We start from the raw sequence: 14,992 nt of genomic DNA, 5'->3' as shown, positions 1-14,992 counted from the left end.
CTTCTTCCTTTCCTTTCCTTTCCTTTCCTTTCCTTTCCTTTCCTTTCCTTTCCTTTCCTTTCCTTTCCTTTCCTTTCCCCTGCTGTTCTCTCCTGGTCTCCCATGTGATGGGATAGGTGCTGTTGGTTATAGATGTGGTTCAGAATCCCACATTCAAACATCAGGACCATGTTGCAGAACCTCTGAGCCTTCCAAACCCACCACACTGCGAGCAGCTGACGTCCATGAGCAGCCCAGGACCTCTCCTCCTCTTCCTCTCTCAGAAACGTGACAGACGCCTGCCCAGGATGGTGCACAACGAAGGGCAAAGATTGTTTTGAGAAGGAGGATGAATGGAAGGGAAAAAGGCACGTGAGAAGGATGGCAAGGTAGGGCCTGAGTGCTGGCTGGGGGCCCTGGGAAGGAGCTGCTCACCCGTTCTGGGAGCAGGAACCTCAGGCCTGCAGGAAAGTCCCCAGTGGTGGCTGCAGAGTCAGGCGCGGTGGTGGAAGGACACGTGGTGGCCACGTGAATACCGTGGGCATTTGTCACAGCTCTGCAGAGCTCACACAGAGCTGGCTGTGGAAAATAGCTGGTTTTGGTGTGGTCAGGCACTGCTGGGAAGAGGTGAAGGATCTCACTAGGAGGCAATCCCAGGCTTTTGACTAATAGGTGTGTACCCGTTAGAGAGAGAACGTCACTGAGGCTGGAGAAAGGGACTTGGGAAAGTCTGGATCATGCTGCAGGCCTGTGTCCTTCCAGGGAATGGGCCTGCAGTGAGAAGAGGGCTCAGCTGGGCTGGAGATGTCCAGGAGCTGCTGGAAGGTGTGACACTCTTGCTGGCTTGTCCTGAGGCAGCTGGGGACAGCTGGAGCATCCTGGGTCCTGCAGCGGGGCTCAGGGGGATTGCACGTACCAGAGACTTCCCCTTGCACCAGAGATTTCCTCCTTGTACCAGAGATTTCCCCCTTGCACCAGAGATTTCCTCCTTGCACCAGAGATTTCCTCCTTGCACCAGAGATTTCCTCCTTGCACCAGAGATTTCCCCTTGCACCAGAGATTTCCCCCTTGCACCAGAGATTTCCTCCTGGAGGAGATGCCTGTGTCCAGCGTGCCTGAGCGCACGGATGTGGGAGGAGCCCCTTCCATTATCATCTTATCCTGCCCATTAGAGTCCTCAGGGGGATTAAGGCTGGGTGTGTCCTGCTGTCTCCAGGAGAATGTGATTTCTCAGGTCACCCAGGCTGGTGCCTGGTAAAATCACGCCTGTGCTGCTCTAGATGCTGAAAATTGGGGTGACACCACCTCCTGATCCAGGCTTCTGATTTTTACCTGGTGAAAAGTCTTTGCCCCTGACCTCTGTAGGAGCTGCATTTTATAGAAAGAGTAAAAAAATAGCTGTGCTATAAATAACACATTCAAAACCAGGGACCTGCAAGAAGCAAGGATGGTGTCTCTGTGATGTGGGCTTGGAAGAATGATTTTGCCACCAGCAGATGGTAAAAGGTTTCCCTTTGTGCTGGGGGGCAGTTCAGGGTGGAGGAGATAAAATCCGTGAAACCAGTGATTTGATGACAAAGCCTTGTCTTTTGCATCCTTGATGACAAGGTCCTGTAGGGACTCTGGGGCAGTTTTCCTTGTGGTCAATGTTAATGAGGGCTGGCAGGGCCGTGCTGGAGCCTGGGGCAGCTGTTCCTGAGCCTGACTGTCTGCCAGTGCCCTGACCTGCTCCCCAGGTCGGGGCTGCCAGGAGATGTCACACAGCAGACATCAAGGGATGTCCCCAGGGATGTCCCCAGCGGGAGCAGCAGCTCTGGGCTCAGCTGGAGAGGGAGGAGCAGCCAGAGCCCCAGCCCCATCCCTGCCTCAGTTTCCCCACTTGCAAGGTGGGAGCAGGAGCAGCCTTACCTGAGCCCAGTGATGTTCTGGGGCAGTGTAAAACACAAGGTCCTCAGCCCTGCTGTCCTGCTGGGACTCCTGCCCTTCAGCACTCCAGGAGTCAGTTTTGGAACCTGCAGCCTGGGGACAAGGACAAACCCCAGCATTTTCAGAGTCCTGGTGGAGCCGGGGAAGAGGAAAGGGGTGACTTGGGGTGCAGCAGGATTACACAGCTCCCAACCACATGCTTAGCATCTGGTGCCTCAGTTTCCCATCTGCAGCATTCCCTGTGTCTCTGGCTGTGGGATGGGGGGATGCACATCCTGCAGCAACCCTCCACATACAGCTGGGAGCTGGTTTCTGGGTTAGAAGGTGACCTCTTCCATTAGCAGCAGGGACTTTTTTCTCTGCTCTTTTTTCCTGAATTAGATGGTGGTTTGGAGGCTGTCCAGGCCGAGCATCACCCTGCTGATAGTGCTGAGTTTGCTCTGAGGCATGGCTGTGCCCCAGCCACTCGGGGCTGCAGCTGTGGAAGCTGCTGGCACCTCACCTGTGCCCAGCCAGGGACATCTGGGTGACCCAACTGCTGCATCCAGCTGTGGATGGGACATTTGGGGGTTCCTCTGTGTGTGCGTGGAGTCTCTGCATGTTAGGAGGAGAGAGAGAGCCCAGTTTTGTCCCAGCCAGGAATGCTCAGATTGTATTTCCTGACCCTGCTAGCAGGTCACAGTGTGGCTGTGGGTCACCAGCACCACACAAGCACCAGGTGCTGGCGCAACCAGGATGGGATTTCAAGCCATCTGCAGATGGGGACAGTGACATCAGGCAGGAGGGCTACCCACCTAAATCCAGAAGTGATTTGTGGTTCCTGGTCCATTCCAGGGGATTGAGGAGCACTGGGAGCTGCCACATGGCCTTGGCCCATCTCCTCCAATCACTGCCCACTTGGGGCTGCCCTGAGCAGCCCTGCCCTGGGCTAAGGAAGAGCATCCTTGTTAGTGATGCCACCCTGGGCCTGAACGTCCTCCACAAACAAGCAACAGCCAAGAGATTTGCCAGAGTCAGGGCATTTTTAGAAAGGCTAATTAGAGCCCATTTTCACCCTGTGCCTCTCGCTGAGCAAAAGCATTTAGCAGTGACCTCAGAGTGAGCGAATTTGCACTTGAGCTTTCTGTTTCACCTCTAAAAAATGGGATTGCTCCATAAACTCGTTAGTGAAAGTAACTCCTGATGCCTTGGCTGCTGACCAGGATGGGCCCCGCCAAGTCCCGCTGGGCTCTGCTCTCCTCCTCTGGGTAAGAGGGGCCTCTTGATATACATGATGGAGAAATGTGGGGCCTCTCCAGGCTGTGTTTTCAGGGACAAATCCATCCAGGGGTAACTGTGCTGGTGCCAAGGAGCTTGGCTGAGCTCTTCCATTGGTGTTTTGGGTTACATGAGGGAAATGGCCCTCTCTGGATCTGCCACCTTGGAGGTGACATCGGCTCCCGCTCGCTCTCCCCCGCTGCACATCCACCCTCCAAACCGCTCACCTTCCCCTTCTTGCTCTTCCCTGCCCAGCTGTGCTTCATGACGACCTCCCCCACCATGTTTTATGGACCATCCTCCAGCATGGCTCCGCCGTCCAAGAACCGGCTGAAGCGCCAGAGCCGGCTCTTCTCGCAGGTGCTGTACCGCACCCTGAGCTACAAGGACCGCGGCTCAGCCCCCTCTGCACCCGCTGAGGACGACCCAGCCGAGCTCTCCACCCAGCTCTCGGCCCCTGGCATCCTGAAAATCTTCGGGGGCAACATCTGCGCGGGCACCAACTACAAGAGCGTGCTGGTGACGGGCAGCTCGGGCGCGCGGGAGCTGGTGAAGGAGGCCCTGGAGCGCTACGGGCTGAGCCAGCTCAGCGCCGCGCAGTACGCGCTCTGCGACGTCATCGGCCGCTTCCAGGGCCCCGAGAAGCAGTGGCAGACCGAGGGGCTGAGGGTGCTGGGCGACCACGAGAAGCCCCTGCTCATCCAGGACCTCTGGAAGCCCAGGGAGGGCTTCTCGCGCCGGCTGGAGCTGCGCAGGAGGGCCGAGGTGGAGGAGATGGCGGCCAGGGATGTGGACACCACCACTGCAGGTCAGAGCTGGCTGTGGGGCAGGGAGAGGGGTTGGGGTGCAGCCCCAGGAGCCTTCCCGCACCAGAGGCTTTCACACGTGGTTTGGGTGCGGGGGTTGGTGCAAGTGGCAGGCTGGGCACGTTTTAGCTGCAAGGACTCAGCACTCTCCTACATCAGTTTGGTGTCTGTGACCTCAAATATTTACCCCAGACAGTTTAAGGGTTAATGACAAACCCTGCCCATGATTGGGGAGCAGCAGGCAAGAGCATCAGCGTTTCCTCCTCTTCCCATCAGTGAAACAGCACCGTGGCATCCCCAGCTTCGTGCCTGGCAGAGCACTGCCCTGCTCCCCCATCTCCCTCTGGGCATCCCCCAGGCCTGACACCCCGGGCAAATCTGCAGGAGCAATTAAGGAAAATGAAAAGCTAATGAAGAGAGAGCAATGTAGGGCAGGAGAGCCCCTGCAGCGGTGCCTGATGGAGGCCAGGGCTGGCAGGAGATAAGTGCATCATTAGGAACCAGCAGCAGTAATGAAGCTTTTCTCCTCTTACCCTCAGATGAAAGTCCTGTGAGGATGAGGGCAGAAGGGTTTAAAATCAGATTTTTACTTGCACAATGTGCTTGCTGGGTCAGACCTGCTGACCAGGCCCCAGAGGTGTCAGCCACAGCGTTTTGCTGGGATGGGCCCCAGCAGTTCCTCACACCTGTAGGGAAGAGCTGTTACTGTAGGGAAGAGCTGGTGGTGATGCAGGATTACTGTGTGTGCTTGGCAAAGAGGAGCCAAGTTTCTACCCCACCAGCAGCAGAACAAATGGTCCAACCTGTCCCACACCAGGGGCGACATAGCTCCTCTCCCACCCATCCTAACAAAGCTGGAAAGAGCCCTGGCACACAGGGAGGAGAGCAGAGGCAGCTGGAGCCTGCCCAGCTGCAATTTTCAATTGGGATTTCACCTGGTACTTGAGGACACAGGGCTGCCTCCATGCTCACCATGCCCAGCCTGTGGCTGCTCAGGGAGGGGATGCCACCGGTGCTCCCAGCTCATTGCACACAGACACAGAGGTGGCTCCTGCCAGGGCCTGGGCCAAGGAGGTGGATGCTCTGCTCTTCTCTTCAGCTCTTCCTGCAGCCAGGATCAGAGAGATGTGAAGCACTTTGGGAAAGCAGCAGCTCTAAAAACAGCTTCAGTTGAATGGAGGGAAGGGCAAGAGCCCAGTGAGGGGTGCAGCACTCGGGGGGCAGGGCCATGTGGCAGCTCCCTGCCAGCCCAAGGTCACATCCACAGCCTCAAATCCTCCCCTCGGATGCACAAAGCAACTTTCCTCCATGGCCTGGATCCTGGGTGGGCTGGGAGTGTGGGAGTGCAAGGCTCCCACCCAGGCAGGGAAGCAGCAGGGTCTGGGTTGCCCACCAGGCCTGGGGCTGCACCCTTGGGTCATTTCCATGGAGGAGCAGCTCCTGGTAGGGGCCTGTGCTCTGGATGTGGAAACAAGCCCGTTACGCTTTCGTTATCACTTCATTTGTTTCAGCACTCCTGGGTGGGGCTGTGGAAATTCCCCATTTTTTAACCTTTGGGCATTTTCCATAGCTGACCAAGCTCTTCAAAGACAGAAGCTACACCCACAGTCAGGCTGTCTGCTCTGCAGAGTACACAGCCCATGGTTGGCTTACCTGGTAAAATCTCACTCCTGCAGCCCTTTCTCTTGGTGGCACCAGGGGCTCTGTCACCAGTCTCACCCTGGCATGATGGGGGGTTGGGACCACCCTTTCCCACCTCATCTGCAAACTGCCAGGAATGAATGTGAGTGATGCAGCCTGTGACCCAGCACCCCAAAAGGACCCAAAACTCCTGGTGTGGGGGGTATTGACCGTGAGTGCCCTCCACCAGGGTCACCCTTGTCACCAGGCTCAGGCTGGCAGAGGTCCCCTTGCTGAGCAGCAGCTGCCTGCCCAGGGTGGTGAGGCACTGGCGTGGAAAACACGACATCTGTGCAAAAGTAAAGGGACTTCAGGCTTGCAGCTCCCTCAGAGAAAAGCAGAGGAATGCTCAAATCACCTCCAGGGCAATACCTGCAGGCCCTTCCCCACACAGGGCATCGCTGGAGCAGCAGGACTGGGACCACTGGGGTCATGCAGGTGCATCCCTGGCTGAGGGAAAGGCTCCACATCCACCCATGACCTGTTAGCAAATAGCTTAAGACTTTTATCTGCTCAGTTACCCATTATCCTAATTAGTTTATTAGCTGCTTCCCACTGGGAAGGGCAGTGCTGGCTCCTCATGCCACTAATTAGCAGCACAGGTAGGGCCTCTCTGCAGCTAACGAGGCAGCCCCTCTCTCCCTGTGCCCCCAGCCCTGCTCCTTTTGGGGAGCACAGTCGTGGAGATGTAGGGAAAACACCCACAAACTGGAGGATGGTGCAGCCCTTGGCATCTCAGTGGCATTCATTTTCCAAAATATCCCCATTTTGTACCAGGTCCTGTCCTAACTGGAGCTTTCCCAAGGGGCTGGAGGCTGAACTGCACATGCAGCTCCAGAAACTTGGGATTTAAGCCTATTATTCTAAAAGATGCTCTGGCAAATGCCTTTGAGGATCTGGCTTTGATATACCTTAGCACAACTGCATCCAGGGAAGATTCCCTGCAGAGTCTGCAGAGCAATTACATTAGGAAGGACTAGCCTGGTCTTAGTCCCTCCTGGGTACATTCAAAGCATTTCTTCTTTCCTGGGGCCCGTGGAGTTATTTGTTGATTTATTTCTCAGCCAGGAAAAGCCAACCTCTTTCCTCAGCTGAAAAAGAGGCAGATCCCAGCCAAGATCCCAGGCACCACAACTATAAGTTTTTCCTCTGGGTTGCAGGATGGGTTTAGAGGCAGCAGCTTGGTGGGGTCTGGTGGATGCTGCCCGAGGGGGGCCCAGCTCTCTCTAAGGATGAGATCCAGCCCTGTGTTAGGATCTGATTAGTGAGAGATGCCTCTGTCTGAGCTGAGGTGCAAACGAGACAAATGCTGAAGTAAATAATAACAGATTTTATTAGCAGCCAGTGTGAGAAAGAGAGAGAGAAAGAAAGAGAAAAGGGGTGGGGGGACAGAGACAGAGCTCTTGTTTTGAGCTGGTGCTGTCTTGGGTTGGTGGTTGTGGATCTCCCCCTGCCAGAATTGCCTCTTACCCAGTCAGAGCTGATTCAGCACAGTTGCTGAGTTGCTTCCATTAGTTTCTTCCTTATCTTGGGAGTTCTGCCAAGTGTCCTTGTGGCCTGTAAATTCTGTATTCTTTATGCCCACTATCAGTGGTACATTCCTTTTCCCAAGCCTTTTTAACCCCTAGGCCTGAGATCACTGGAGCTTGTCCAGCCCTAAACTTTAACAGGGCCTAACACCCTGACAGCAGTACCTCCTTTCTACAGGCCAAGTCCTGGCTATCCAGGGAGGAATGAAATATTTGGGGATGCTCTTTGAATCCTTACATGCTGTTCCCATCCCAGTCTCCATGTGGATTCAGCAGCCATTGGCTCTGCCCTGGTCACGCTGCCCTGGAGATGTCCAGGCTGAGTTTTGGGTAGGATAACCTGCACATGCTTGGGAGGACAAACCAGTACCAAAGGATGAAAAAAACCTAACCCAGTTTTATGGAGGGACTTTGTTATGCTCAGGAAAAGAGCAGTGTTTATCTTTCCAGCACAGCCCCGGGGTTGGTGGGAGCCTGTAATGGGGGCAGTGAAAAAGCAGCTTTTTCCTACACAAAATAAATACAGAAGCTTCCTTTCCCCTCGATAAGGGGCTGGTGAGGGCCTGTCTCTGCAGGCAGTGGGACCCCAGTCCTGCTCTGTCCCACTGAGCTCCAGCAGCAGCTGCTCCCCAGGATCCAGCCCCACTCCTCCCTGCTCGCTCAGCCTGGTCTGGGATCTGCATTGCCCCAGCTGTCCTTCATCCTCTGGCCCATTTCCATGATGTGGGTTGGGGACAGGGCTCCTGGGGGGAGCTGAGGTGTCCTGCAGACACGTTTGGGGTGGCTTTTGGCATCCCCAGCAGTGTGGTTTGTGTGGGTTTGTTGTCCTCCCTGGATGTTCCATCTGTGCCGTGGCCAATTGCCTTTTTAAGAAGGACACAGGGCACGGGACTGCTTGGGGTGGCTTGGCTGTGCCTTGCCCTAATCCCAAGGCATGTAAACAGCAGGGGCTATTTTCTCCCTGTCCCACCCCCCCTCCCCGTCCCCATCTCTTTGATTTTCCCAGCAAAGGAGCGCTCCATTTAAAACAAACAAACAAAAAAATGTATTTCAGAACCAGCAGCCCATTCCTCACCAAATAAGGCAGATGATTTTTTTTTTTTTTTGGGTCTGAGATTGTGAGTGTCCCTTTAAGCAGCCCTGGGCACCAGGCTCTCTGCTTTGCCGTCCCCAAATCCCGCTGGCTGTCCCCAAACCTCGCTGTCCAGAGCCGGGAGCAGGGCTCTGGCTCTGGCGCTGCACCGACAACGCTGCACTGCTGCTCCTGCAAGCAAATCCTGTAGGGTTTTTTTCCCCTCTCTTCGTCCTCCCCGAATGCCAGTGACCTGCTCCCAGGAGGCTGCCCAGCTGAGGTACGAGCATCACCCCTCGGACACACAACTTCCAATTTCTCCTGCAGAGCTCCAGCAGCACGGAGGGACCCAGCGGGATCCCCCGGCTCTGGGGGCGCCGTGTGAGGGGCTCCTTCTGCAGCTGGGCCCGGCCTATTCATTCACTCCGGCTCCTGTTTGTCTCACGGACAGACAGCTCTGCCCGAATTGATGCTTGGAGAAGTTAATTACGGCTCGTTCCTGCTGCAGCCGGGCTCCACTGCAGCTCCCATGCCTGGCTGATGCTCCGGGGAATTGGGGGGGGGTCCCTGCGGTCCCCACTTGCTGCTGGCTACCCACTGCCGAAGGGTTGAAAGCCGAATCCAGGCTCTTTTTTTTTTTCTTTTTAGCAAAGATTGAGTGAAATTTCTTTTTAGCAGGGATTCCCTCTCCCCCCAGCCCTGCAGCGTGGCCGGGGCGGATGGGGGATACTATGGACCGGCTGCTCTCCATTCAGTGAGGTTTGGGGGTCAGGGAGGGCAGGGACACCCCCGTTTTAGCGGTGCCATTAGCACACTAAACTCCGCGCCGGTGTCTCGGCGTCACCTTTCGGGGAGGGCAAAGGACCGGGGGACACCGGGGCAGGGTGGGTGCGCAGCGCCGGGAGGGCTCCGGCCGCTCCATCCCCGCTCCGAGCTGCAGCATCCCTCCCGCAACACGCGGGGTGCTGCGGCGGGGCGGGGGTGCTCCGGGGGGGGGGGGCTGCAGGGGCTGAACGCCGCTCTGTCCCCCCCCATCCCCATCCCCGCAGGCATCAACGCCCAAGCGCGGAAGCTGCAGCGGCACCGGGCGCGGGGGGCCCGGCGGGCGGCGGGGGCTGAGCGGCGCGGGCCCCCCCCGGCCCTGCGGCGCAGCCTCAGCGAGACCAGCCTGGGGACCCCGGCACGGCGGGCAGGGAGCGGGGCCGGGGCCGGCGGCGGGGCCCGGCTCCAGCGGCACTGCTCCACCCTGCCCGGCAGCCCGGCGGCGGCGCGGAGCGGCGGCGGCAGCAGCAGCAGCAGCAGCAGCAGCATGCGGTACTCCCTCTACCAGTCCCCGCACCTCCTGCTCCTGCAGGGCTACAGCCAGCAGCATGTAAGCACAGCACCGCGCCGCCTCCTGCGCACCCCCGACACCCCCCGCTTCCCTCCCAGCACCCCCAAGCCCCGGGGAGCGGGGCTGCTTGCATGGCCGGAGCTGCTGGGGTCGAGGGAGGTGATGGTGGTGGTGGTGGTGGTGAGGATGAGCATCCTTTAGGAAATGGGCTTGGGACTTGCAGCCTTGTCCTCAAGTCTGTTCCCGGCCTGTCCCCAAGTGCGGGGAACGCGGAGGCAGGAGCCGTGACCCCCTGCAATCGCCCGGAGGGATGCAAGGTGATCCCCGAGCAGCATCCCTGCCCCGGCCCGAGGGGGCCCCGGTTCTGCCGGTGGTGGCTGAGCTGCCCCGTCCCCCGTCCCCGGTCCGGCTCCTTCCTCAGTGGCAGATGGAATCAGAGGCTGCGAGGAGAACAGCGCAAGGAGAACTGCAAAGGACAGGGTCGGCTCTTGCAGTTAATGGCTACTTTGTGCCCGCTGAGTGTCGAGCTGTTCCAAGTTTTTGGCAGGGTGACACCGGCACTGCAGCCATCCCGTTAGTGCTGCTGGGGAAACTGAGGCACGGGTTGGTCCCCTGAGCTGCCTCGGGGCGTGCGGGCAGGCTGCAGGGAAAGGCAGGGCCAGGGGTGGATGCTCTTGTCCCACTGTCGCCCCGGGCAGGGGGGGCAGGCATCGCTGCAGTCTGGGGCGAAAAGGTGGGAAGGAAAAGCAGCTGTAGAAGGGATGAGGGGGAGAGGTGGAGGGAGGGCTCCTTCTGTCCAAAGCAGCCCCATCTACTGCATGCCCAAAGTCATTGTGCCCATTTATTGCCATGCCCAAGGCAGGGATCACTGCTGTCCTGCTTGGCAGCGAGGAGAGTAAAAAAACAAAATGTAAAAGTGCAGTGTCCCCCCCCAGGGGACAGCTGGGGACAGTGAGGGGACAGCTGGGGACAGCAGGAGGCTGCAGCACTCACTGCATGGCAGCAGGAGGGTCCCTTCTCCCCCTCCCCGGTTCATGCTGCGTCTCCTCGCTCGGCAGGACAGCTTGGTGTACCTGCTGAACCGCGAGCAGCACACGGTGGGCCAGAGGACACAGGCGAGCAAGCCCAGCATCAGCCTGTCCGCCCCCGACATCCTGCCCCTGCACTGCACCATCAGGAAGCTCCGACCCTCCCGGCACCGCTCGGAGGAGAAGCTGGTGCTGGAGCCCATCGCCGGCGCTGGCATCTCCGTCAACTTCTCCGAGGTGGCCCGGACGGTGGTGCTGCGGCACGGGGACCTGCTGTCCCTCGGCCTCTACTACCTGCTGCTCTACAAGGACCCCATGAAGGCGCAGCCGCTGCCAGCACAGACCCTGCTGAGGCTGCGGGCCCTGCACCCCGAGGCTCCCCACGTGTGCGGGGCGTGCGGCAGCCTGCTGAAGGACAGGGACCCCAAAAAGTGGGGCCCGTCGCCCGGCGGCGGCCCCAGGACGCCCCGCAGGAAGCTGCAGCTGGAGTTCGAGCCGGCGGCCCAGGATGTGCTGCTGCGGCGCATCATGACCCTGATCGAGCCCGGAGGGGACGACCACAAGCTGACACCCGCCTTCCTGCTCTGCCTCTGCATCCAGCACTCGGCCACCAACTTTGAGCCGGGAGACTTCGGGCAGCTGCTGCTCAAAGCGGCCAAAATGATCCAGAGGACGGTGTGGGTCAGTTGGCGGTGGGACGGGGTGTTTTGGGGTGGGGGTGTTGCTCGAGCCCTCCCTGGGGGCTCCTCCTCAGCCTGGTCCCTGGTGGCAGTGAGTGCTGGTGGGGGTGGTGCTGGTGCCACCCCATCCCACGGGTTCTCACTGTGCTTTCCCCTTCTCTCCCTGCCCAGGAGCGGACGCGGGAGCTGGCTGAAAAGCAATCCCAGCAGTAAGTGCGACCCTCCTTGTTTTACCTCAAAAAACGGGGAGAATTCAACCTGGTTCTTCCTCCATGAGTGAGGGCAGTCCGTGGCTGTCAGCCAGTGGTGCATGATGAGTTTTCCTGCTGAATCCCACACATTCTGCTCTCTGGTCCTTTAACCACATGCCTGCACAGAATGAGTGGGTTTGGAAAAGCTCAGGAGGGAATAGGACCTGCAGCAGCTCTGGGGTTTTCTCTGATCCAAGACCTGGTCAAGGATTTGCACTTGTGGCTTCAACCTTGAGTGATACAGTAGGAATGTCCTTATGTGTGAGCCTGACCTTCCTCAGGCTGGACACCCCTCAGTGGAGCTGAGATGGAGCTGGCATTGCATGTGTGCATCCAGGGGTGGTGGCACAGCGTGCCCCAATGCTGGGAGCACCATTCTGGGACAATCACAGTGGTGCAAGGAGCTGTCTTCCCAGCCATGTCCGAAATCCCATCTCTAAAGCAGTATCTGGAGAAACTGTTGGTGCTTGCTGTGAGCTCGCCTTTAGAATAAACTTCAAGGATGCTTCCCAGGCCCTTCCTATAGCAGGAAAAAGCAGTTTAGCAATTAAGAAATGACCCAGATGCTTTTTGTTTTATTTTTGAACAGCCCAGGGCAGGTGAGCTGGCTTTAACTGTCCAGAGCTGGCAGGAGCAGCACATACCTCTGGGGAAGGGCTGCTCTTCAGCCATGAATATTTAGTGCTGTTCATCTGTATTAGGGGAAGTCTTCCCCAAAAGTGGCACCCCATAAAGGCCAGGTGGCCTTGATCAGCCTGGTCCCCACAGGGTCCCCTTTGCCACCCCACAGAGCAGAAACCTCTGAATTTTTCCTTGCAAAGGGTCTTTCTAAGGGGAGTGCTGGGCTTGGGGGTGTGGGGATGTGAAAGCTCTCTGGCATTGCCCCAAACTGGCTGTTTTCTCCCCAAAAGCCTGAGTGGGGACGCTGAGGAGCAGCAGGTGTAACACCTGCTGTGTCTCCCCAGCCAGGACCCTGCCACCCTGTCCCGCTTCACCATCACAGACCTCCTCCCAGACCTGCAGCACATCATCTTCTGGATGGCCAATGCCATCGAGATCCTCTACTTCGTCCAGCAGAAATCACCCACCTACATCCAGAGCATGGAGGAAGAGCTGGACATCAAAGGTAAGTGTGGATGCAGCATCCTGCCTGTTTTCCCAGCCAGAGCAGCTCTGCTCTGCTAATCCCCACTCACAGGTGCTGGTCAGTGCCCTCGAGATGCTCCATTAACCCTCCATAATCCTCATCAGCAGGGACATCTCCGTGCTGTGGGCTGGGGGAATCTGTGGGAGGAGCAGCCTCACATCCTGCCCTGGTGCTGCCCAGCTGCAGAGCCAGGTTGTGTTGTGTTCACACACGAGTATGATGAGTTTTCCTGCTGAATCCCACACATTCTGCTCTCTGGTCCTTTAACCACCATGCTTGCACAGAATGAGTGGGTTTGGAAAAGCTCAGGAGGGAATAGGACCTGCAGCAGCAGCTTGTGGTTAATGCCCTGAGGGGCTTTCTTCACCCTGGATTTGCAGGTAGCCCTGCAGAACTGCTCACTGGTGAGCTTGTGTTAATGACAGCAAAAGGGGAAAAAAGATAGAAAGGTATTAAAGCAGCCTCAGAAACTTTCTGGTCTATGCAAAAAGTTAAAATGCTCCTAGGCCAGGCAGGAGCTGCCAGCAGTGATGGGAGCTCTGGGGGACAGCAGGTGGGAGCTCCCCGGGGCCAGAGGAGCCTCTTTGCCTTGTTGAGGGATCCCGTGGGGATGATACAAACCTGGAAATCCTAATAACCCACACCCTGGGAGTGTGGGGGCCTCGCTGCTGCAGGTTTGCTCCCCCGTGCTCCTCTCCTCCCTGCAGGCTCCAAGGAGTCTCTGTTCTCCTCGACCATCACGGCCAGCGAGGAGGCGATGACGGTGCTGGAGGAGGTGATCATGTACACCTTCCAGCAGTGTGTCTACTACATCTCCAAGGTACAGCGGCACACGGGGCCAGCACCAGCATCCCCAGGGCTGTGCGGGAGGGTTTTTTTTTTTTAAGCTTTCACTCCTTGGCAGTTGCACCACGCTGAGGTGTTTTCCTTCGGGCTGAAGTTCCCCGATTTTTTGGTCGCAGCCCAGGGAAAGTATTGAATTACTGCGGCGTGTTTCCTGGTCTGCAGTGCAGCGGCTCGGGGGAGGTGTTCGGGGAGGGCTGCTTGGCTCGGGCCAGCGCGGCATAATGGTGTGATTCAGAGCGTGATGGAAAGTGATGGAAAGTGATGGAAAGAGGCCCCTGGCCCGCCCGAGCCGGGCGGCAGCGGGAACAGAGCGGGCAGTGTGAGGCACAGAAAGGCTGCCCTGTGCAGGAACGGCTCCCTGCCACCGGCACCGGGCACACGGGGCTGCTCCCGCTCCCGAGCAGCGCCTTCCTCCCCTGCGCCCTCCTCCCCTTCCCTCTCCCCGGGAAGAAGTGAGTGCAAGGCACTGCTCTCCCATTTAAGCAATATGGAAAATCATCCCCATCGATCCTGATTTCTTTCACCTTCGTGTCCAGCTGATTGGTTGCCGCCCTGGTTCACATCGGGTTTTGCAGATTTTAGCTGGTGTCACACATTATCTCTTGCAACTGCTAAAAGTGACCAACATTATTTTTTACAATTTTTACAATATTTATAATTTTATAATATTTATAATTCAATAACATTTATATTTTTATGTTATTTATAATTTTATAACATTTATAATATTAATAATTTTATAATATCTATACTTTAAATAATATTCATAATTCTATAATTTTGATAATTTTATGATTGTTATAATTTTGCATTAATTTTTATATTTTTAAAAATTTTGCGTTAATTTTTATAATTTTTAAAACTTTTGCACAACACTGGGGCCCACGGAGGCAGGGTGTGAACAGGAGCAGCCCCTTGCTGGAACAGCACTGGCAGGGTTTGCTTGGCTTGAGGAGCTGAAGGAAAGGCTCGGCTCGTGCAAAAATAGAAAAACCCCAGCAAACTGAGTCTGCTGTGACCTTGCTGCTCTCCCTGCAGTGTCTGTACGTGTCGCTCCCTGCCCTGCTGGAGTGCAACCCCTTCCAGAGCGAGTGCCGGGAGGGCTGGCGGGGGACTCCGCCTCTGCCCGAGGAGCTCCGCAGGGTCGTGCTCATCTACCAGGCTGTGCTGGACCTGCTCCACCAGTACGAAGTGCACCCCGAGATCACCTCCCAGATGTTTGCCTACCTCTTCTTCTTCTCTAACACCCTGCTCTTCAACCAGCTCCTGGATAAGGGTCAGTCCTCCTTGAATCCGGCAACACATAGGGGACTGAGTTATTGGGATGCCCTCCAATCCATCCCAGTGCCACCTAAAGGGGTACAGGAAGGGGCTGGAGATGGGCAGGTCTCAGCATTGCTACAGGCAGACCAAGCACAGACCCAGCTACTGGCCCCTGGATTCCCATTCCCAGAAGAG

The 14,992-nt window shown here is 57.1% G+C and overlaps 1 protein-coding gene across 1 annotated transcript in view; it reads left to right on the top strand.

Moving 5' to 3' along the window:
• The first annotated feature begins 332 nt into the window (after positions 1-332).
• RADIL (Rap associating with DIL domain) overlaps positions 333-14,992 on the top strand; it is a 21,229-nt gene continuing 6,569 nt past the window's right edge. The window contains exons 1-8 of the mRNA XM_066560609.1: positions 333-368; positions 3,418-3,970; positions 9,299-9,621; positions 10,641-11,291; positions 11,462-11,499; positions 12,507-12,667; positions 13,396-13,508; positions 14,573-14,810. Of these exons, the coding sequence (XP_066416706.1) occupies positions 333-368; positions 3,418-3,970; positions 9,299-9,621; positions 10,641-11,291; positions 11,462-11,499; positions 12,507-12,667; positions 13,396-13,508; positions 14,573-14,810 (2,113 nt within the window). The remainder of the gene's footprint in view (positions 369-3,417; positions 3,971-9,298; positions 9,622-10,640; positions 11,292-11,461; positions 11,500-12,506; positions 12,668-13,395; positions 13,509-14,572; positions 14,811-14,992) is intronic.

This window comes from Molothrus aeneus, chromosome 16, assembly GCF_037042795.1.
Source record: "Molothrus aeneus isolate 106 chromosome 16, BPBGC_Maene_1.0, whole genome shotgun sequence".
NCBI classification, from domain to species: Eukaryota; Metazoa; Chordata; class Aves; order Passeriformes; family Icteridae; genus Molothrus; species Molothrus aeneus.
The sequence above is the reverse complement of the archived record's forward strand: the minus strand, read 5'-3'. Positions and strand labels throughout refer to the sequence as shown.